Raw genomic sequence first — 23,604 nt, 5'->3', positions numbered from 1 at the left:
CAAAATGTAACTCTGAATAAAGGTTTTAATGTATTTACATGAAAAATGAATATACTCTTCAAACTTGCTGAGCCAATAAGCCAAGACGACCAGCGAGAAGCAGTAATCAGGAACAGAATTAAAAGAACCAGCAGATCAAACTGAATCATTTTTCTCAGAGCGTACTGAGTATCTGCTGTAAACAAAATCCAAAGAGCAAACATTGTTTTCAGATCTAATCCACCTAGCCTAGATTTTGCATTTTTAAAAAGGCTAGTGCTGGTCAGAAAATGTAGTCTTCCTTCATACAGATAGGAAAATAAGGGTATTTGCATGCCACAAAAACACAAGTTTTCTTTATTATACATACAAATAAAATTTTGCTTGTACTTAAAAAGATTTTGCGAATTGCAACACATGGTCTGGATTATAAGTAACAAGCTTTCTGAAAGCAACCTCCCTTTCTCACTATTCTTCACTATCAGTTTCAGTCACACTCTCAGAATGACACCTTGTACGAACTGAAACCACTTTTTCACAAGAGAAAGATCCAAATTATTACAAAAATGGCTGATTAATGGAGCATTCTGGTGAATATTTGAGGTTTCTAAAAGTACAAAGTCTTTAGACTGGTTACATACACTCAATGGCCACATTATTAGACACACTTGCTTGTTAATGCAAATATCTAATCAGTCCAGGGGTTCCCAACCTGGGGTCCTTGGACCCTTTGCTAATGGTATTAGTTCACAGCAAAAAAAAGTTGGGAATCCCTGAATCACCCAATCATGCGGCAGCAACTGGTCTATAAAAGCACGTCGGCATGGTCTAGAGGTTCAGTTGTTGTTCACACCAATCATCAGAATGGGGCAGAAATGTCAACAAAGTGACTTTGAGAGTGGGATTGTTGTTGCCAGACGGGGTGGTTTGAGTATCTTGGAAAATGCTGATCTCCTGAGATTTTCATGCACAAGTGTCTCTAGAGCTTACAGAGAATGGTACGAGAAACAAAAAAAAAAATTCATTGAGTGGCAGTACTGTGGGAGGCAATGTTAATGAGAGAGTTCAGAGGAGAAAGGCCAGACTGTTTCAAGCTAATGAGAAGGTGAGAGTACCTCAAAAATTTACACATTACAACTATGGTTTGCAGAAGGACATCTTTGAATACGCAACACGTAGAACCTTGAAGTGATGGGTTACAACAGCAAATCACGCCAGGCTACAACATAAAGCAGTACAGCAACGGGCTTTTCAGACACAATGTTGTGCTGAAACAATTAAATTAGTAATCAAACGGCCATATTATCTCTTCTGCCTACACAATGTCCATTCCTTCTAAGTTCCTCACATTCACGTGTCTAGCTAAATGTCTCTTTAAAGTCCTTAATGTTTCTGCCACCTCCCCAGCCAGCACAGTCCAGGCTCCCATTGTTTGCTGCATTAAAAAAACTTGCTCTTCACATCTCCTTTGAAGTTGCCCTCACACACCTTAAATGCATGCCTTCCTAGTATTAAGTACACCAACCCTTGGCAAAATGTATTGTGTCTCTACTCTATCTATGCCTCACATAATCTTATAAACTTCTATCAGAGTTCCCCTCAGTTCAGGGTTTATGCAAAAATTGTACACCCAGTGGCCACTTTATTAGGTACATCTGTACATCCGCTTACTAATGCAGGTATTTAATGGTCCGAAAATAGCCAGTGTGGTTAAAAATGCCTTAATGAGATGGGGCGGAAGAGAATGGCCAGAATGGTTCAAGCAAACAAAAAGGCGACAGTAACTGAAATAACCATGCGTCACAGCATTGGCGTGCAGAAGAGCATCTCTGAATACACAACAGGTCAAGCCTTGTACCACTCTGTGCCTAATAAAATGGCCACTGAGTGTATATTGATTTCAGTCAAAATAATTCAGAAGGCTGAGGACTATTTTCTAATGAACTGCACTCTTCTATGAAAGTGAACAAAAAAAGATGTTCTTTATGTACCTAGAGCTCCTGAACCGATTGTTAATTTGAAGACCTGCAACTAGCAATAAGTGCAAGGACTGAATTCATTGTTTGACCCCAAGCTTAAAATAAGGCAGGCAATTTAGGTGTGGACTTTGTATGTGTAAATAAACAATTTCCTAAAGCAAGTGTTATTATGTTCTATTTTATATACCTCAATTGCCTCAGTTATCATTACAACAGAAATCATACCTAACAGACACAATGTAACTGAAGACCAGTATTGTTTTAGGAGTCCTTTATATTGAAAGGGTTATTGAATAGTTTGAGTTATACCTCACCATTTATTTTCATGGTGAAAAATGTTTTTTTCTTTAATTCATTGGTAATTTATTTTTACTATCAATAAGCAGTGTTTGTGCTTAGTTAGCATGGTCAGAATTTTCTGTGCACTTGCCTCCATAGCTGCTCAGCTATAATGAGATGAGAGAAATTATTAATTGTTGCTAATAAATAATCTAAAATTCCAATCAGCTGAACAGACAGATTAGAAAATGTAGATAAGCCTGTTAGGAAATCGAGAAATATCAAGTGGGCCTGTTGAGCCTTTGCAGTAAATCTTTGGTGTTTTATTTAAACATAGCATCCATTCAGTCTATACGTAAGCTTAAATATTTTCCCCCCAAGACATATCGTTGTCCTTTGACAGGCTTTTGAAATATTTTTACTGAAATTATTTCTGACTAAATGCACTCTCACCAAAATAGCTTCTCTTTTACTGGATCGTACATTTATTAGATTCCAGCAGCTATTGAATTTTTATAAGATAAACAGAGCTTCAGAAATCATAAGCACTTTACCTGACAAAGGCGGTGACATAGAAATACTATATTTAAACCTTCAAAATATATACAAAATGTGAACAGGCTAGATAGACAAATAACGCAAGGAATCTTCCTTCAGAAATAAAGCAGCAACAGCATTTAATATAGGTCCATTAAGAACAACATGCAAGAAACTATTACAATGCACAGTTTCATTTGTCATCTGTACATTTTCCACTGTTCTGGAATAAAAACCACTTTGATATATGCTTTACGTTTAAAAATTATAACCATCATTCATCATATACACATTAAAATGGGATGTGCAATTTTTTGAGCACATATACAAACTGTAAATTTATACAGAAGATTAACAAAGTAAAAGCAATAACTGCTTTGCAGTAACTTGTACATCAAAACCCTTCATCATACCAAGGGGTTGAAATTCAACTTTGGTCGGGCACAAATTAGACAGTAGCAAATTCGATGTGCATTTTACTACCTGCCCAATCATTCTTGCTATTTCAGCTACAAACACTGATCTTTTATTGTGCATTTGATGTGTTTTCTGAAGCAGAATTCTACCAGATCTCTAAATGATTACCACTTATTTCATTTTCCTGCACTTTTTTTTTGCATAGTGGTGTCCATTTTAAACCTTGTTACTTTATCTGCTGATGTGATCTAATATTATTATTCAGGGTGTTTGATCTGATTTTGATTCAGAATGTTACCAGGCTGAATGAAATCAAAAGATTAATATAACAGAATACTATAATAATGAGTGAAATTAATTTATCTTTAATCTTGCTCCCATTAATACAAACAATGCTGCCATTTATTATGGTACAGATCAAGATTTTGCAAATCATACTTGGGTAAAATTAAGATCCACTTTTCAAAAATTGTGTTATGTATTAATGCATTAAAATAAAAAAAATAACAGAAACAAACACGTAATGCTGGAGGAACTCAGCAGGTTGGGCAGTGCCCGTGGAGATAAATAAACAGTCAGTGTTTTGGTCTCAGACTGATGAGGGGTCAAGGTCATCAGAGAAGGGTCAGACCTTTCATTAGACACATCCCAAAACGTTGACTGTTGATTCGTCTCAATATATGCTGCCTGATCTGCTGAGTTCCTCCAGCATTTTGTGCTTGTCTCCTGGATTTCCAGCATCTCCTGAATCTCTTGCTTTTAAAATAAAACACCGATCAGGCCTACCAATGTCAACATAACATTCAGTAGACACACAGCTTGTCGAAGTACTTTCTGCAACTATTTACCAACTCTCATGGATTAGTTAACAAAATGTCTTCAGCTACGAACTAGTACATGTTCTTGCTATATTAAATGGATTCCTGGTTTAAAAGCAAAATGGTACCGTATACATTGCAACACATTTCCACATTGCTCTGAAATAGAGTCCCAGATTCCAATTCCTTTAAAATATACTGTTTTCCCCTGTTCTTCACAGCTCTGTACAGACAAACAAAACTGTGTCTAGTTGATATGTTTAATTCTTCCAAAGAAATGTAAATTCTAAAGTCAGATTTCCAAAACATTGAATATACTATTTGGTGGGTAGGGAAATTATTAAAGTTGGTTTCAATACTAAAATTCAAGGCTGAATATTTTAACAAAGATTACTCCCCTCACTTTTCCGTTGTAATTTTCTTTTAGATAATGGTAGCTTTAAAAATCATGTTTGTAATCCTTACTTTTTAAGATATTCTTAATTTTATAAGTGTCCTTCCTTGTATGTTTAGACAAGCCATCAGCATATACATCAGCTTTACCAAGGCCACATTCTTGTCCATATGGTATACAGGTCAGGCAGCATCCATGGAAAGGAATCCATGTTCCAGACCCTTCAGCAGGACTGGAAAGAAATGGGGAAGAAGCCAGAATTCACCTCCCTGTGGTGCCCCTCCTCCTTCCCTTTCCCCCATGGTTCATTCTCCTCTCCTATCAGACCACTTCTTCAGCTCTTTACCTTTTCCACCTACCTCCTCCCAGCTTGTCACTTTGCCCCACCCCCACCCACGGCTTTATCTATCACCTTGTAGCTTGTACTCCTTACTCACTATGCCCAACCCTTCTTATTCTGGCTTCTTCCCCCTTCCTTTCCGTTCCTGAAGGGTCTTGACCCAAAAGATCAACTCCCTATTCCTTTTCGTAGATGCCTCCTGACTTGTTGAGTTCCTCCAGCATTTTGTGTGCATTAATCTGGATTTGCAGCATCTGCAGAATCTCGTGTCCAAATGGTGTACCGAGATGTTTATTTAGTGCAGAATATTGACATCATTTGAGGCTTCACCAATGACAACTAGAAAATTGAATTAACACATTATGCAAGATATATATTTTTTTTATATAATGTAGGACAGGATTGCACATACTGAAATTACCTCAGTTGAAATCATTGCACTGCATTTTTATATCACCATGATTTGTGTTTGATAAGCATATGTATCACTCATACAACATCGTACAGAAGGTTATGAATAATGCCGATGACAAATGAGCAATTTGTTCGTTTTTTTTAAACTCACACTTCTATTTACGGACTTTAGAGCTAAGAATTAAGTATCAAACTTGCACTCCTGAAGAATTCATACAAAGGATGTACATGCAACATGGTGTTACTCCAGAAATAGCAATCTAGCACCAGGAAAAAGAATGGAAATATTTAGGGTGTTGACTTGGTGTGTTTATTTTGTTCCTAATTGTCTGAAGTTACAGGACATTTTACTCATAGATCTGTTTTTGCCCATTGCTAGATTAGAAAAGCTCTAATTTATGGTAAAAAACATGTGGCTTACTGACACACGAGGCCACTTGTCATTTAATACCTTTGGATCAACTTTGTTAGTTGCTGGCTTTAAAATGAACCAGTAACCATACATACCATATTGATTCTAGGCAGAAACACCAAACGCATTCTCTGAATGCACACAAATATCCTGTGTGTACAAATTGAACAGTACACACCAGTGGTTGGGAGAGCAGATCATCTGAGATATCCAACAAGTTTGACTGTCATTTAATGCTTAGGGGAACATAATGAGTTAAGAAACAGACCTGAGCCCTTCACCATCTGTGTCTGATACAAGGATTGTCAAGTAACAAAGAAAAAACACCACAGTTACACTCAACATTAAAAGTCCTGTGGTGCAGGAAACTGAAGCCTTGCTATTCCTAACTCCTTGTGGAATTACAAAGGTGTGATATACACAATCACTGTCATTACAGAATTATTCTTCTTAAAAATAAACTTTTTTGCATGAAAAAACCATGGAAATTATGTGATTAACATGGGTGTCTTATTTGAAGAATACATTTAATCTCTGAACATTTGATACATAAAATATATTACATTTTAATTCTAATACTAAAGTATGAATTAATCTACACAGTAAAAATGTTTCAGTCATTTACAAAGTCACTGTGCTCCAAAACAGCTAAGCATTGTGTGAAGCACTGTTAAAATATGGCAATGTTATAAGGAACCAGATAACTGCAAACGATTATTTTACTTTTGTCTGCCTGAGATTATTAAAATCTAGACACTCAAAGGGATTTTTGTATAACCTGGGTTTCAAACTGCAGGTTCTACTTTGTAAAAAGATTTTGAAACAATAAGTTTGGCATTTGATTTCTCTGCTTTATTGTTTTGCTGACTGAAATGCATAATGATAAATGATAATAAAGAAATGACTCACTGCAAGCATAGAGCAATACTTCAATACACTGCTTTGAGTTCCCACAAAAAAATACATTAACAAGGGATCTCTCAAAGAGAAAGATTATAAAATTACTGCTATACCTAATGCTTGCTGATTCTTCCTGCAAGTACATATTCATCCAATTGAGGCAATTCATCTTATTCTCTACAACATGGCCAACCTTGTTTTCTCCACATTGAAGGTCAAAACATCTTGTTAAATTGGCCCCAAATACATATAAAATTGTGGCATGTTATTTGTAAACAATCCCATGCTAACGCACTAAAAAAGTAATGTTCTTTAAAATTACCAGTACTCGAGTTTAAACACTAGGAACTTATCAAGGTAATTATATTTTTCTTTTTGTAAAATCATGAAGTAAAAACCAGATTGTATTGTACCAGTGTCAGCAAACTCTTCAGACATCAATTGTATGAGTATTACTGCAGAGATAATACCTTACACAGCTCTGGGTTACAATTACCTGCTCTAGTTAATTATAGGTAACTGGGTTCTCATTTGTCTTGCACTGGATTAACCTTTTGGTTGCTACTGATCATAGGTTTATACAATAAATTTGAAGAAAATGTAGCAAAACTGCCTTCTGGTCTAAATTCTACACTAGTAGCAATGGAGCTAAAGCATCTTCTTGTGACTCAAGTTCATTGTACTCAGAACCAACTGTCAAATTGCATATCACCTCCAAATCTAAAAAGCCAGCAGGATTGTACAGAAATATTGTTCAATTGACAAACAAAGCAGATTGACGGACCATTGTCAGTTGTGTGCCCAGTGCTTCCAGGTCCGGTTTGTTCCTCCTCCGTTCGTTCCAATCTGTGCACTTGCTATCATACCAAAATATCAGGGATTTAAATAAAGCCTGAAGTCTCAGCAAGGCTCAGCCTGTCAAGTTACGAGTCGTCGTCAACATGGCTGCTGTTATCACCGAAATCCAAGTCCATGGATACCTTCCCACTTCCAGGCAAATCTCGGAAGTAGTTCACATTAGATTGATTTGTCTTCATGTGCCCATTAGAGATGGATCTGATTTAAATATCTTGTAATAGCCATCTTTAAGTAAAAGAGGCCCTTTTACAGTTACATTACTTCATATTGATCAAATTTAGTCGAGCAGCAAATTAAGAAAAAACATTCAAGAAATCTACTTCACAGTATTTCTCCGGCTGGCTGTATATCAGGTGGTAATCAGTCTTGCTGTGTTCAATCAGAACATGCTGGTCCAGCGTTCTTTTTAGAGCCAATCTGGACAAAGTAGAGGGACTCATGACATATCAGCATACTGTGCATAGAAAGCAAACTTCACTCGTTCAATGTGATGACATAGTTTTATAGCAGGACCCAGTTTAAGCTCCATACATTCCTGGACTGTTGGCAGTGTTAGAAGTAGCAGTGCCTGACCATCAATGTCCTGTGGGTAGACAAAAGTAAATATTCCAGTTATTTACTGATTTCTGGATGGTGTCAGCACTATTTAACAGCAGAGCCTTTTGTACACACTATATAAAAAAAGGTAAACCATAAAACCATAAAACACAGGAGCAGATTTAGGCCATTTAGCCCAACAAGTCTGCTCTGCCATTCCATCGTGGCCAATTTATTATCCCTCTCAACTCAATTCTCCTGCCTTCTCCCTGTAAGCTTTGACACAAAACAAGCCCTGTTCCTCCCTCCCATCCATGCACGCATCAGAAAATGATCAGAAAGTACACTATTTCCAAAATTCTGGGACAGATAATGGATATCTCTGAGGGAAATGGGAACATACAGTGGTGCCTTAGTAGAGTTTTGGCAAATAAAATCCCCAATTGCCTTTGATTTTCACTACAATCCAGAGTCCAGTGAGTTACATAAATGAACCATTATGATTGTGAAACTTCAAATAACCAAAGAAAAATACTTCCAACATTGAAATGTAGAAATTGGAGGTGCAGGTTATTTGGCCCTTCATATCGCTTATGGCCAATCCTCCATCTGCTTGAGGTATAAGAATGACAGTACTCCAGTACCGGCTGTGAGAGGAAGTATTAGTGACACACACAAAATGCTGGTGGAACACAGCAGGCCAGGCAGCATCTATAGGTAGAGGTACAGTCAGCGTTTTGGGCTGAGACCCTTCGTCAGGACTAACTGAAAGAAGAGATAGTAAGATTAATATCTCTTCTTTCAGTTACTCCTGACGAAGGGTCTCGGCCCAAAATGTCGACAGTACCTCTACCGATAGAGACTGCCTGGCCTGCTGCGTTCCACCAGCATTGTGTGTGTATGTGTTGCTTGAATCTCCAGCATCTGCAGATTTCCTCGTGTTTGTGGAAATATCAGCGTTTGAACGTAGAACATAGAATAGTACAGCACAGTTACAGGCGCTTTGGCCCACAATGTTGTGCCGACCCTCAAACCCTGCCTCCCATATAAGCCCCCACCTTAAATTCTTCCATATACTTGTCCAGTAGTCTCTTAGACTTCACTAGTGTATCTGCCTCCACCACTGACTCAGGCAGTGCATTCCACGCACCAACCACTCTCTGAGTAAAAAACCTTCCTCTAATATCCCCCTTGAACTTCCCACCCCTTCCCTTAAAGCCATGTCCTCTTGTATTGAGCAGTGGTGCCCTGGGGAAGAGGTGTTGGCTATCCACTCTATCTATTCCTCTTATTATCTTGTACACTTCTATCATGTCTCCTCTCATCCTCCTTCTCTCCAAAGAGTAAAGCCCTAGCTCCCTTAATCTCTGATCATAATGCATACTCTCTACACCAGGCAGCATCCTGGTAAATCTCCTCTGTACCCTTTCCAATGCTTCCACATCCTTCCTATAGTGAGGCGACCAGAACTGGACACAGTACTCCAAATTGCGACTCTTAAACTTTATCCCTCGACTTATGAAAGCTAACACCCCATAAGCTTTCGTAACTACCCTATCCACCTGTGAGGCAACTTCCAGGGATCTGTGGACATGTACCCCGAGATCCCTCTGCTCCTCCACACTACCAAGTATCCTGCCATTTACTTTGTACTCTGCCTTGGAGTTTGTCCTTACAAAGTGTACCACCTCACACTTCTCCGGGTTGAACTCCATCTGCCACTTCTCAGCCCACTTCTGCATCCTATCAATGTCTCTCTGCAATCTTTGACAATCCTCTACACTATCTACAACACCACCAACCTTTGTGTCATCTGCAAACTTGCCATCCCACCTTTCTACCCCAACATCCAGGTCGTTAATAAAAATCATGAAGAGTAGAGGTCCCAGAACAGATCCTGTGGGACACCACTTGTCATAATCCTCCAATCTGAATGTACTCCCTCCACCAACACCCTCTGCCTTCTGCAGGCAAGCTATTTCTGAATCCACCTGGCCAAACTTCCCTGGATCCCATGCCTTCTGACTTTCTGAATAAGCCTACCATGTGGAACCTTGTCAAATGCCTTACTAAAATCCATATAGATCACATCCACTGCGCTACCTTCATCTATATGCCTGGTCACCTCCTCAAAGAACTCTATCAGGCTTGTTAGACACGATCTGCCCTTCACAAAGCCATGCTGACTGTCCCTGATCAGACCATGATTCTCTAAATACCCATAAATCCTATCTCTAAGAATCTTTTCCAACAGCTTTCCCACCACAGACGCAAGGCTCACTGGTCTATAATTACCCGGACTATCCCTACTACCTTTTCTGAACAAGGGGACAACATTCACCTCCCTCCAATCCTCTGGTACCATTCCCGTGGACAACGAGGACATAAAGATCTTAGTCAGAGGCTCAGTAATCTCTTCCCTCGCCTCATGGAGCAGCCTGGGGAATATTCAGTCAGGCCCCAGGGACTTATCCGTCCTAATGTATTTTAACAACTCCAACACCTCCTCTCCCTTAATATCTACATGCTCCAGAACATCAACCTCATTCATGTTGTTCTCACCATCATCGTTCCCTCTCATTGGTGAATACCGAAGAAAAGTATTCACTTCCATAGCCTCCAGGCACATCTTCCCACCTTTATCTCTAATCGGTCCTACCTTCACTCCTGTCATCCTTTTTTTCTTCACATAATTGAAGAATGCCTTGGGGTTTTCCTTTACCCTACTCGCCAAGGCCTTCTCATGCCCCCTTCTTGCTCTTCTCAGCCTCTTCCTAAGCTCCTTTCTTGCTTCCCTATATTCCTCAATAGACCCATCTGATCCTTGCTTCCTAAACCTCATGTATGCTGCCTTCTTCCACCTGACTAGATTTTCCACCTCACTTGTCACCCATGGTTCCTTCACCCTACCATTCTTTATCTTCCTCACCGGGACAAATTTATTCCTTACATCCCGCAAGAGATCTCTAAACATCGACCACATGTCCATAGTACATTTCCCTGCAAAAACATATCCCAATTCACACACGCAAGTTCTAGCCTTATGGCCTCATAATTTGCCCTTCCCCAATTAAAAATTTTCCTGTCCTCTCTGATTCTATCCTTTTCCATGATAATGCTAAAGGCCATGGAGCGGTGGTCACTGTCCCCCAGATGCTCACCCACTGAGAGATCTGTGACCTGACCCGGTTCGTTACCTAATACTAGATCTAGTATGGCATTCCCCGTGGTTGGCCTGTCCACATACTGTGACAGGAATCCATCCTGGACACACTCAACAAACTCTGCCCCATCTAAACCCTTGGAACTAATCAGGTGCCAATCAATATTAGGGAAGTTAAAGTCACCCATGATAACAACCCTGTTATTTTTGCACCTTTCCAAAATCTGCCTCCCAATCTGCTCCTCTGTATCTCTGCTACCAGGGGGCCTATAGAATACCCCCAGTAGAGTAACTGCTCCCTTCCTGTTCCTGACTTCCACCCGTATTGACTCAAAAGAGGATCCTGCTACATTACCCACCCTTTCTGTAGCTGTAATAGTATCACTGACCATTAATGCCACCCCTCCTCCCCTTTTTCTGCCCTATCTATCCCTTTTAAAGCACTGAAATCCAGGAATATTGAGAATCCACTCCTGCCCTGGTGCCAGCCAAGTCTCTGTAATGGCCACTACATTGGTTTGCTTTTCATCATCTTTGTTGGAAGTGAGGTTAAAAAAGCCTCCATTATGTTCCATGCACCACAGGGAGGTTTGATCTTCACTACTGACTGTGGATAAAGAGCAAGAAAGCTGTAAAAATGACCAGATTAGTGGAGCTAAACAACCATTAACAGGCTACATGACCATTCAAACAGTCAGCAATGTCATCAGTGGATTTTATAATTCCTCCAAAAAAAAATCTCCAGAACAGAGTCCTGTAAGTTTAATTCCAATTTGATTGTTACTGGCTTCAATTTATTTTTTTAAAAAGGAAAACCGCATACTTATTGGTTTCATTTCTGCCAATTATTTTTTTCTGCTGAAGCACAGGGCCATTCACCGGATAGTTTCAAGAGAATTACACTTTGTGGCCACATAGGTGTACAAGATGATGACAGGCATTGATCGTGTGGATAGTCAGAGGTTTTTTTCCCAGGGCTGAAATGGCTAGCACGAGAGGGCACAGTTTTAAGGTGCTTGGAAGTAGGTACAGAGGAGATGTCAGGGGTAAGTTGTTCTTTTTGCAGAGAGTTTTGTGTGCGTAGAATGGGCTGCTGGCAACAGTGGTGGAGGCGGATACACAAGTGTCTTTTAATAGATTCTTGGATAGGTACATGAAGCTTAGAAAAATAGAGGGCTATGGGTAACCCTAGGTAATTTCTAAACTAAGCACATGTCCGGCACAGCATTGTGGGCCAAAGGGCTGGTATTGTACTGTAGGTTTTCTATGTTTTTATGTTCGTGCTCTTCTGCTGCTGTAGCCCATCAACTTCAAGGTTTGATGCACTGTGCTTTCAGAGATGCTCTTCTGCACACCAGTGTTGTAACGGGCGGCTATTTGTGTTATTGTCGCCTTCCTCTCAGCTTGAATCGGTCTGGCCATTCTCCTCTGACCTCTCTCATTCACCATGCGTTTTCACCCGCAGAAATGGCTGATTAGACATTTGCATTAACAAGCAGGTGTACCAATAAAGTGGCCACTGAGTGTACAATTCTTGTAAAAACATAAGAGATACTGCAGATGATGGAAATCTGATGAAGGATCTCGGCCCAAAACTTCGACTGTTCATTTCACTCTGCAGATGCTGCCTAATTTGCTGTGCTCCTCCAGCATAAAGATTAGCTTTATTGATCACATGTACATCAATACACACAGTGAAATGCATGCTTTCTGCAATAAGGATGTGCTGGGGGCAGCCCACAAGTGTTGCTATGCTTCCAGGCCCACAACCTATTAACCTTAACCTGTACGTCTTTGGAAAGTGGGAGGAAGCTGGAGCACCCAGAGGAAGCCTCACACGGTCACAGGGAGAACGTACAAATTCCTTACGGACAATGGCAAGTATTGACCCCTGACCTTACAGCTAGCACAGTAAAGCATTAACTGCTACACTACTGTCTACCTTATTTTGTATGCTACTGTAATTCCTGCATACTGATTAGCATTGAGCCTTGCTGTGAACGAACAACGTAGCATCTTGTTATGTCTTTCCCTCGATGGAGAGGCAAGTAGAGAAGACAGTATTGCGGCCAGAATGAGCACCAGGAAGCTGAGCGAAAAGGGACGGCTACAAACACAAGCTGGATGAAGAAAGGCCAAAACCTTTGCTCTTGAATCTACACCGATCCTTGGGCTCAACTCAATCATTTTACAGATTCCTCAATTAAAAACTACCCGTTTGGCCAAGTATTTGGTACTTTATCTTAATGTGCTCCTGGATAGCTCAGTATCAAAATACTCCTGTGGAGTAACTAGGGATGTTTTACTCTGTTAATGGCACAATAGATGTGTAAGTTGCCTCTGATTTCATGCGCATGCAATGCCAAAATAACAGCAAATGAATCATGTCCCAGACCATGCAGTAGGGCAGCACAGCAGGCAGTGTAACACTCTACAACGACAGTGATCAGGGTTGAATTCGTGCTGTTATCTGTATAGAGTTTGTACGTTCTCCCTGTGACTATGTAGGTTTCCTCCCGGTGCTCCAGTTTCCTCCCACATTCCAAAGACGGACCGTTATGGTTAGTAAGTTGTGCGCATGCAATGTTGGTGCCGGGTGTGCGGCTGCCACATCCTTGTGCTGTCTTGGTCGTTGGTGTGAAACTACGTATTTGACCGTATGTTTTGATGTGCATGTGGGGGAAAAAAAACGCTACTCTTTATCTTTAAAGGACTTCCATGTGTTTACCCGGTCACATCTTGGAGTACTCAGGAAGAAATGAAGGACTACTTAATTGAAAATGAGCCCCAAAAGGTCCACAGGACAATTCTGTTGTGGTTATGTTTACATAACTGATGTCCCATTGGAGACGCAGTATCTCTAAGAATTTGGTTTGCATCAGAAGCCAAAGCAGACAATTATAGAAACTCATTAGATAAGTGTGGAGTCTCCATTCTGGTGACCAATTACCCGTCAAAGGCAGGAGGATAAACGAGTCTGCAGTAAATACATAATATGTTTTTAATCAAGAAACTGAGATCTTAACTCTCATGCAACTGAAGAGCATCTCTGCAGACAGTTTTCCCTTAAGAATTCTGCTTTTCCCAATTGCTCACATTAATGCTCAATCAGCTGTTCACTTCCCTCATCAGATGCTGCGTGACCTGCTGAGTTCCTCCAGCATGTTGTATGTTGCTCCAGATTTCCAGCATCTACACTCTGAGTCTACAATAAACTTGCTTCCGCTCTCCTACCTAATTGTATCACCACGCAAGTCTCTACGGAGATCGTGGAGCTGAGTGACTAGGACTTTTGGAGGAGCTTTGCTCTTTAGCCCATTCAAAATAAAAACAGATGTTAACTGCTGACACAATATTTCATTTGCATTTGGAATATCCTTTAAATACATCATCAGTGGTTACACTGTGTTAAGGAATGTACTTTTTTATTCAATCCTGAATGTATCAAAATGCTCACGAAAACCAAAACTGGAAATATGTGCAACACACACACACACACAAAATGCTGAAGGAACTCAGCAGGCCAGGCAGCATCTATGGAAATGAGTAAATATTCAACGTTTCGGGCCCAGACCCTTTACTGGGACTGCGCTGTGAATATGTCTTTAGTACGAATTTCCCACTGGGCAAAGGTTCCAAGATTAAAAATAAAAACATTTCAAACACTCACTAGGTCAGGCAGCATCTGTGGAAAGATAAAGCATGTTTGTATTTCAGGTTGGTGAGTGCTCTGATGAAAGGCCATTGACATCTTGTTTTTTTTTTGTCCTCAAAGATGCTGCCAAACTTCTGATGATTTTCAGTAATTTCTGACTGTATTTTGGTCTTCCAGCATCTGCTTTTCTTCCCCCCCTTGGCAAAGTTTTTTCCCTTTTGACATGATTTGAACTAAATGGCCAGTTATGTTCTTGGGTGTAAAGAAAACTATTTGATGGCCTTCATTTGCTTTTAAAACATTTCATTTTAATTATTCATTTATATCAGTTTCCATAAAGAGAAAAAAATGGATAAAATGTATTCCAGTTCAAAGTCCCTTTGGAATACTGACATTTGAGAAGAATGTTCTACATTTATTCATAACTTAATGCTTTATTCAAAAAATTATCCTTTGCAATGGCTATTATTTCTGTGCATCCGTAGATTAAAGTAAGCCGCAGGCTTACCTCAATGCTTTTGGTGAAGCTGCAAATTCCTTTCCTTGTATCTCCGTCCAGATCATACGGACCATTGTCAAGGCTGAGTTAACCCTGTTTGGCATCCTGTCACTCACTCCCTTCATTGTCTATAGCAGCTGTTATCTTGGCAACTCCTCCTCCCGCTCCCCAATAAAAACTCGAGCAGTTTGCCAGGGAATTATCAGCACTTGGTGAGCCATGGGAGCGGGGTGAGCAAAGGTTTGCAAATTTGCTGCTTAGACGTTACTGCATCTGTTTTGGTCACACTACTGCAATGCTGGCTTAAATGTAAATGCTCTTATTTGTATCAGATTTTTTAAAAAAAATGTACAGCAATTGGATTATATAGCTTTATTATTGGAGCAGTGATTTGTCGTGTTTGTGTTCTGCAGAACAAATAATTCTTTGTGGATAATTTTGTGAAAAATCAAGGCAAGGTGCAATTTTAATTTGTTGGCATTTTTTATTTAAGTTTACAACCTCTGGGAGAATTTTTATTTCATCAACAGCAGAGTACTACATAATGAGGTAATGAGATCTTTGAACTGCAAGGAACATCACTCGCACCCAGTGGCCACTTTATTAGGTTTATACAAATATCTAATCAGCCAATCATGTGGCAGCAACCCAATGCATAAAAGCACGCAGCTGTGGTCAAGAGGTTCAGTTGTTGTTACATGAGAATGGAGAGGAAATGTGACCTAAGTGACTTTGACCATGGAATTACTATTGGTGCCAGATGGGGTGGTTTGCGTATCTCAGAAACCACTGACCTGGGGTTTTCATGCACAACAATCTCCAGAGTTTACAGAAAATGGCGCGAAAACCCCAAAAAAATCCAGTGAGTGGCAGTTCTGTGCGCAAAAACACCCTTTGTTAATGAGAGAAGTCAGACTGGCTCAAACTGACAGGAAGACAGCAGTAACTCAAACAACAATGGTGTGCAGAAGAGCATCTCTGAACACACCAACACATTGAACCTTGAAGCAGATGGGTTACAGCAGCAGAAGAGCATAAACAACACATACTCAGTGGCCACTTTACTGGGTATAGGAGGTACCTAATAATGTGGCCTCTGAGAGCAAGTTACAGGCAAACCTTGCTGGGTCCCAGATAATATGTCCCAATGGTCACAAACCAAACTTAAAGATGGGTTTGCAGTTAAATGCAAATTTATTCAGACTTACAACAATGTTATTCATATGAAATGAGCCACAATCAACAAATCTGTGACAGCAGAAGCTCTTTAAACATTGATCTGATCTGTGAGGTAATGTAGTTCACTACTATCAAGCATCGTTAAGCTTGCCTCTTAATGACCATTAGAAGTATTAATTTAATTTTTATTAGGTCATTCCAAATAATATAATTGACTGCGGCATTCAAATAAAACAATAAGGGTAATTTATAAAGTATGTGCTGTTCTCTTCTGTGTCAGTTATCCCTATAGAACGTGGTCTACTAGAGAATTATTAGATTCCAGCCTCAGGGTTATTAAGCTTCCACTAATTAGTGTTTTCAAGTTTGATAAAGCTGCATATTTTGCAAGATCTCCGAGGACAGTCAGTAAAGAATCTATTCACACACCACCCACATTTAATGGGTTCTACCTATATAAAGTGGATAGCGTCCATTTTCAATGCTTTAATTTGGAGGACAAACAGGAGTTTTCTGTCCTGTTTATTGAGATACATCAGATAACCTGCAGATTTCCACCAGATGGTGGAAATCCAGAGCGACACACGCACAATGCTGGAGGAACTCAGCGAGCCAGGCAGCAACTATGGCAGAGTAAACACTTGACATTTCAGGCTAAGACTCCTCATCAGCACTGGAAAGGGAGGGGAGGAGTCAGAGTAAGAAGTTGAGGGGAGGGTGAGGGAAGGAAGTAGTACAAGGTGTTGGATGATAGGGAGAGAGGAAGGGGTGAAGTAAAGAGCTGGGAAGTTGATCGGTGAAAGGGATAAAGGGCTAGGGAAGGAGAAATCTAATAGGAGAGGACAGAAGGCCATGGCAGAAAGAAAAGGGGTGGAGCACCAGAAGGAGATGATGGGCAGGTAAGCAGATAAGGTGGGAGAGGGAAACAGTTAATGGGGAATGGTGAGGGCGGGGGCGGGGACAATTATCAGAAGTTCCAGAAATCAGTGTTCATGCCATTACGTTGGAGGCTACCCAGAGGGAGTATAAGGTCTTGCTCCTCCAACCTGAGCGTGGCTTCATCATGTTGTTTTTTATTTTGCCTCAACGAATTTTGAACTTAAGGCTTGGCAAACAAATAGTAAACACAAGAGATTCTGAAGATGCCAGGAATCCAGAGCAACACACACAAAATGGGGGAAGAACTCAGCAGGTCAGGCAGCATCTACGGAGAGGAATGAACAGTCGGCGATTTGGGCCGAGACACTTCATCAGGACTGGAAAGGAACAGGGGAAGAAGCCAGAATAAGGAGCCGGGCTGAGCTCAAATAAAGTAAGGATGGTAACTGAATCTAAATCTTCCAACCAATTGAACTACTATATAACATTAATATTGCCCAGCCCATCCAAAATCTCCACATTATTTTGCCAATTAGTTTTAAAGATTTAGATACCTGTTGAGTGTAAGCAGCCTTTGTACAGGTGATTATAAAATATTCATTTGGATATTAGGTTAGAGCTAAATTGTTGCAGTGCTGTGTGGCCTTACAGCTTGTCAATTAATTAGCCTGTGAGTGGGAACAGCACAGAAGACAGCCATGTAGTTAAATCCTTCAAGATTTAAGCAGCAAGCTTACTGGTCACCTCAGTTTATAACACATCACAAAACTTGCCTCCAGGTCAAAAACCAAGGTTTTAAAAGTTCAGAATCACCTTTCTCCTTCCACTGACTATGCACCTCAAATTGCTCACTTCTTAGAATTTCATTTTTTGAAGGAAGTAGGAGTAACGGTTAGCCGAAGGCTCTTGCACCGCCTGCTTCCCAGGTTCAATTCCTGTCACTGTCCGTAAGGGTTTGTACATTCTCCCCGTGACTGCATGGGTTTCCTCTTCATGCTCCAGTTTCCTTTCACTTTCCAAAGACGTACAGGTTAGCAGGTTAATTGGTCACATAGACGCAAATCAGGCAATGCGGGTTTGTTGGGCTGAAAGGGCCCGTTACTAGGCTGCATCTCTAAATAATAAACAACGCTTTCACGCAGACTGACATTCACTCGATAAAGTTTAAATTCACTTCTTTTGAAACACAGATTAACATATTTATATTTATATTCATATTTATGTACACCGAACTGGATCCTAATATCCCCTATTCACATGAGGGGTATTTAATGGCTCTAGGCCTGTACTCACTGGCATTTCGAAGAATGGGGGGAGGAAGGGGGAACTCACTGAATCCTATCAAATATTGAAATGCCTAGAGAGAGTGTACCTGGAGAGAATGCTTCCTATAATAGAGGGAGTCTAGCACTAGAGGGCACAGCTTTAGAATATTTGGCCGTGCCTTTAGAACAGAGATGAGGAGGGATTCCCTTAGCCAGAGGGTACTGAATCTTTAGAATTCACTGCCACAGACAGCTGTGGAGAACAAGTCATTGTGTATATTTACGGTGAAGGTTGAAAGGTTCTCGATTAGTAAGGGCATCAAAGGTTACGGGGAGAAGGCAGGAGAATGGGGTTGAGAAAGATAATAAGTAAGAGTCTAATAATGAGGGAAAGCTTATAGAGTCTGTGACAAGTGCCATACCTACTGCTGAACCTCCTCACTTACCACTATTCTAGGCCCCAAATAGCCCTTCTTGGTGACAATTCACCAGTGAGCCATCAACCTGATGGCACGAACACGATTTCTCAAACCTCCGCTAATTTATCTCCCCTCCCTTCTCTCTTTATCCACTTTCCTGTTGCGGTTACCTTCTAACCCCTTCTCTTCACCTGTCCATCACCTCCCAATAGTGTCCCTCCTCTTTCCTTCTATCCCATGGTCCACTGACGCCTCCTATTAGATTCCTCCCTCTTCACTCCTTTACCTCTTTCCCCCCTCACCTCCAAACTTCATCGCCCTCCCCTACCCACTCACCTGGTCTCAACAATCACTAGCCAGTTTGTACTCCTCCCCTTCCTCCCACCTTCTGCTCCGTTCCTTTCTAGTCCCGATGAAGGGCCTCGGCCTGGAACTTCGACTGCTTATTCTTCTCCAGAGACGCTGCCTGTCCTGTTCAGTTCCTCCAGGTTTTGTGTGTGTTGCCGAGGATTTGCAGCATCTGCAGAACCTCGTGTGCATAGTCGTCCTGTTCTCTCAGGTACATGATCTTTGAACACCTTACGAAGAGGCACAGGCAAGTACTGGGCAATTGTTACTCCTCAAAAAACAGATTATCTGGCCAGTACCAGACTCTTGTTGGTGGCAGCTTGTTGTATGAAAATTGGCTCCATACTTCCATCACCACCACACTGACCACTGCGTGTTTGTAAAACAAAGCAATGAAGCACTTTGGAATGTTCTGAGTCATGAACAAGTACTAAATAAACCTAACTTAGCTTGTTACTAACAACACAGGAAACTCTTTTTCCTTATTGATAAAAGATCTCGCACAGTAATATCAACATGGCACAGCCTGCAGGTGCCTCTCAAGGCCCAACCTTACGTCCCCATCTTGAGAGGTGGAGATGGGTAAGGCCGGCCAACAGGGCTCTGGTGAAGCTGTACAGGCCGATCCCCTGTACAGTGGATACAATGGATTACAGAAACATCGATGAACTCCAAACACACCATCGATGATGGAGATGGGAGGTCATCGATGGCCTATGCTCCACTTGGGAGCTGAGGGCTCAAACCAACCAAACAACTTGCAGATGCAACATCAGCAGTCTGATGTCTTTTTTATGATGTTCCCCTCACCACAGCTGTCATCCACTTGCTCCATAATACTCGCTAAGACCATAAGACATAGGAGCAGAATTAGGCCATTCAGCCCATCAAGTCTGCTCCCCCATTCCATCATGGCTAATCCCAGATCCCACTCAAACTCATATACCTGCCTTCTCGCCATCTTTGACGCTCTGACCAATCCAGGAAACGAGTAACTTCTGCCTTAAATATATGCATGGACTTGGCCTCCACCGCAGTCTGTGGCAGAGCGTTCCACAAATACTCTCAAAGATCGACCTTGTCGTGATGGAGAGGCTTGTGAGTTCCTGAGATCCCAAGAGCAATGCCATCTGGAGTCTGGCTATCTGGAGCTTAGCTCCCGGTAGGGTCACCCATGGTGGTAAGGTCAATGGGGAGTTTCCAGACAAGGGGCATCCCAACCAAGAGCTCAATGGTGGAACTAGTGGAAGATGACGACACATCACAGGAGCAGTGAGGGCAGAGGAAAGCTACAGCACTGAAGGGTCCCCACTTGTCTTGCATTCCACGCTACTTGACCTTGACCCCGAGCCCGAGCCCGATCTGTCAAGAATCACGTGGTGGATGCCCGTGCATCAGCCTAGCTGTGTTAAACAGAGTCATGCACAAGTGTTCTCCGTTAAGGAAATCCACACTAACATTGCGGCCATGTGGATCCCAAATCAGCCTCTAAACGAGCTACCCCCTTAGCTTGGCTGCAAAATGAGGAGGGTTGGTCATGGGACTAGCAATCCCATCCCGTAAAAGACCAGGGCTAAAGATATGCCAAAAGAGCTCCAGAAAACCTTTTGGGACTTTGGGAAGAGGGAAAATCTTCACCTAGAAGGTGCACAAAGCCTTGTGGTGAAAGCTGCAAAACCGTGGTAGCTACTGGTTTGTTTAACCTTCTACTGGCCCAGAACAGAAGACTCAAGTGCCTGCTGTTGGCAGCCCTATGCCCCAGTAGGGGCGATGGGCTGAACTAACTAACTATGGTTTTAATCTTAACCATGACAATGCCATGTCTGTAAATAAAGATTGAAAAAAAATCATAATTTTCTTCAGAATTGCACAGAAAGACCAGTGTAACAATTATACCTCCGTGTGTCTATAATAAGTTACATGTTCGAGCAAGATTTTAATCTTAAAGCTGCCCTTCTGAAACTGCCCCACAATGAATATAGGTTTCTAATAATGCAGCTGATGTTACACTAAGGAATTGTGGCAGATTCTATATAAAATGTGAAAATTAATTGAGAAGAGTGTGGAATTGGTGAGAAAATCTGTTTAAAAAAACTATTTTCATGGTGAAATTAATTCAAGGAAGTTTATATAAACACTCAAATGAATCTATGATGAGACATAATTAACCACTGATTTTAATATCTTAATTATCAAGGAGAAAAAAAATGTTCTTTGCATGGTTAGAATGACTCATGCTACCCACTGTAATGAATATGTGCAGCTTATCACTGCATAATTTCCACTGCAAATTTGAAGACTAGTCAAAGCATTCTGTGGTGATTTAAATCATTGCCTTTTCAGCATTTCTTCCAGAGGAGTAAATACTGTTTCTATGCTAATTTAAACAAAATTCACATCTTGCCACATACCTAGGGTATGTTAAACTGTGCATCACTGACCTGTGACTGAAAACATAAAATGGCACTGTGTGATTTCAGGATACACGCTTCATACGTACACCATGAAAACAGAGGAAGAAGCTCGGTATAATTGGCAAACCAACAGAAAGAGCCCAAAATTATTTCAACTTGAATCATCCCCCTTCCGCATCGTTTCACAACTTATTTTCAGAATCATAAAAGCATTCAGTGCTCTAAAGGGAAAAAATTGCTTCATAAAATATTCCTTATTTAAGAATACAATAAAGGCTAAAGGGAGCTGGATGATGCACATCAATACTCATGGCCTTCTACAGATGTGTAGTAGAGAGCAGCCTAACATGCTGTATCACTGTACAGTACAGAAACTGCACTGTGGTGGGACAGGAAAACTCCACCACGTGTAGTCCAAACTGCCTGTGAAAGTCAAGTGATTGGGCATATTTAAAGCAGTTAGTTGATAGGTTCTTGAATAGGAAGGGTGTCAAAGGTTACAGGGAGAAGGCTGCTGAATGGGGTTGAGAAGTATAATAAGACCATAAGACACAGAAACAGAAACAGGGCTCTCGGCCCAAGAAATCTGCTTCGCCATTCCATCATGGCAGGTTTATTAGCCACAATGGACTGGTGGAGCAGACTCAATGAGCCAAATGGCCTAAATCTGCTCCTATGTCTTACGAGTGGCTGCTTTCAGTATATTACATTTTTAACCAGTGGGAAGGATCATGGATAGCAAAATGCATTCGTGCTCAGAAAACTTCCTACTTTGCAGATTTGAGTGAAAACAGCACCACAACAAACTAGTGCAACCTGTGGGAGCAGGTCTGAATTCTATACCCTAGTCCAGCCAACTGGTCATGGTGTGAATGAAGCAGCTAGACACTGTTGTGCAATCCATCAGTAATCTTGCTTATAATTAAATACTCTTTAATCACATTATATCGCACCGTAACTTTCCCCTCATTAGCACACAAATATCTCGAAATGGATTACATTTAAATGATCTCTGTTCATTGATTTTGGCACTTAGTTCACAATCGAGGTTCTCCAATCTCATACTTCAAGTACGATTATAAACGAAAACACAACACCGGCTGCCTGGTCACATTTTACAAGCTAGGTATCTTCTCCTAAGCATGATAGACGATAAGACTCAGCACGTTGCATCACGTCTTTTGTTTGGTGCATTCAGTAACAGTCAGAACTAAAAGACAGATTGTCTATCGTACACCAAAGATTAGATCAGGTTGCCTCTTTCCTCTGGGGACACAGAGAGGGGCAGATCAGATTCTCCCAGCTAAGCATGTTACCATGGAAATCGGGTCAAACTGCAGCAAAAAAGGGAAAATATAGACACATCTTGTATACCTTACAAATGACAAGCAAATCATGGAAGAAATATCTTGATTTTTGAGTTTTTTTTTAACAAAATAAGCCATTAGTAACACTATAGATATTTTCCTCTCTGTTCTGATTGTGGAAGGTAACTTAGTTAATGCAAGGAAGACTGAATAAAGTACCATCGAGCTTTTGAATTTTAAAGGAATCATTCTGTAGAATTACCTGCTCCTGAAATATTTTAGCCAGAGGTGCACAATCGGTGGACTTTATGAATCTAACAACGTCAGTCACTGACCATTCCAGGGGATTACTCTCCAGAACGAGTTTATCCTCTTCACTCTGCCTAATTTCCTACATGGACACAAAACACCGAATTGATTAATTACTGCACTATAATAGAAATAACATTTTCAAAATTATATTGCGGAGGTTTCTTCAACCCTAAATTATATACTTACTTCTTTTAAGGCTGTATTTATCCTTTCAAAATCAGGCCACCTAAAATTACCAGCAGTAAAATACACACACCCATATGGCTAATGAACTCTCCTTCACTGCTTCTAGTTATTAAA

The 23,604-nt window shown here is 40.8% G+C and overlaps 1 protein-coding gene across 4 annotated transcripts in view; it reads right to left on the bottom strand.

Annotated features, from left to right (window-relative positions):
• Window positions 1–2,606: 2,606 nt before the first annotated feature.
• The window catches only part of sfmbt2 (Scm like with four mbt domains 2), a 226,853-nt gene continuing 205,855 nt past the window's right edge, over window positions 2,607–23,604 (bottom strand). For 3 of the 4 annotated variants that reach the window (XM_063072736.1, XM_063072738.1, XM_063072737.1), the window contains exons 21-22: window positions 23,255–23,383; window positions 2,607–7,910 (exon numbers count right to left, since the gene is read on the bottom strand). In XM_063072736.1, coding sequence (XP_062928806.1) covers window positions 7,764–7,910; window positions 23,255–23,383 — 276 coding nt within the window. In that variant the 3' untranslated portion in view covers window positions 2,607–7,763. The remainder of the gene's footprint in view (window positions 7,911–23,254; window positions 23,384–23,604) is intronic. The other variant, XM_063072739.1, reaches the window with a different exon arrangement.

Source organism: Mobula hypostoma, chromosome 20 (genome assembly GCF_963921235.1).
Source record: "Mobula hypostoma chromosome 20, sMobHyp1.1, whole genome shotgun sequence".
Taxonomy (NCBI): Eukaryota; Metazoa; Chordata; class Chondrichthyes; order Myliobatiformes; family Myliobatidae; genus Mobula; species Mobula hypostoma.
Note: the sequence above shows the minus strand (reverse complement) of the source record. Positions and strands in the feature narration are given on the sequence as shown.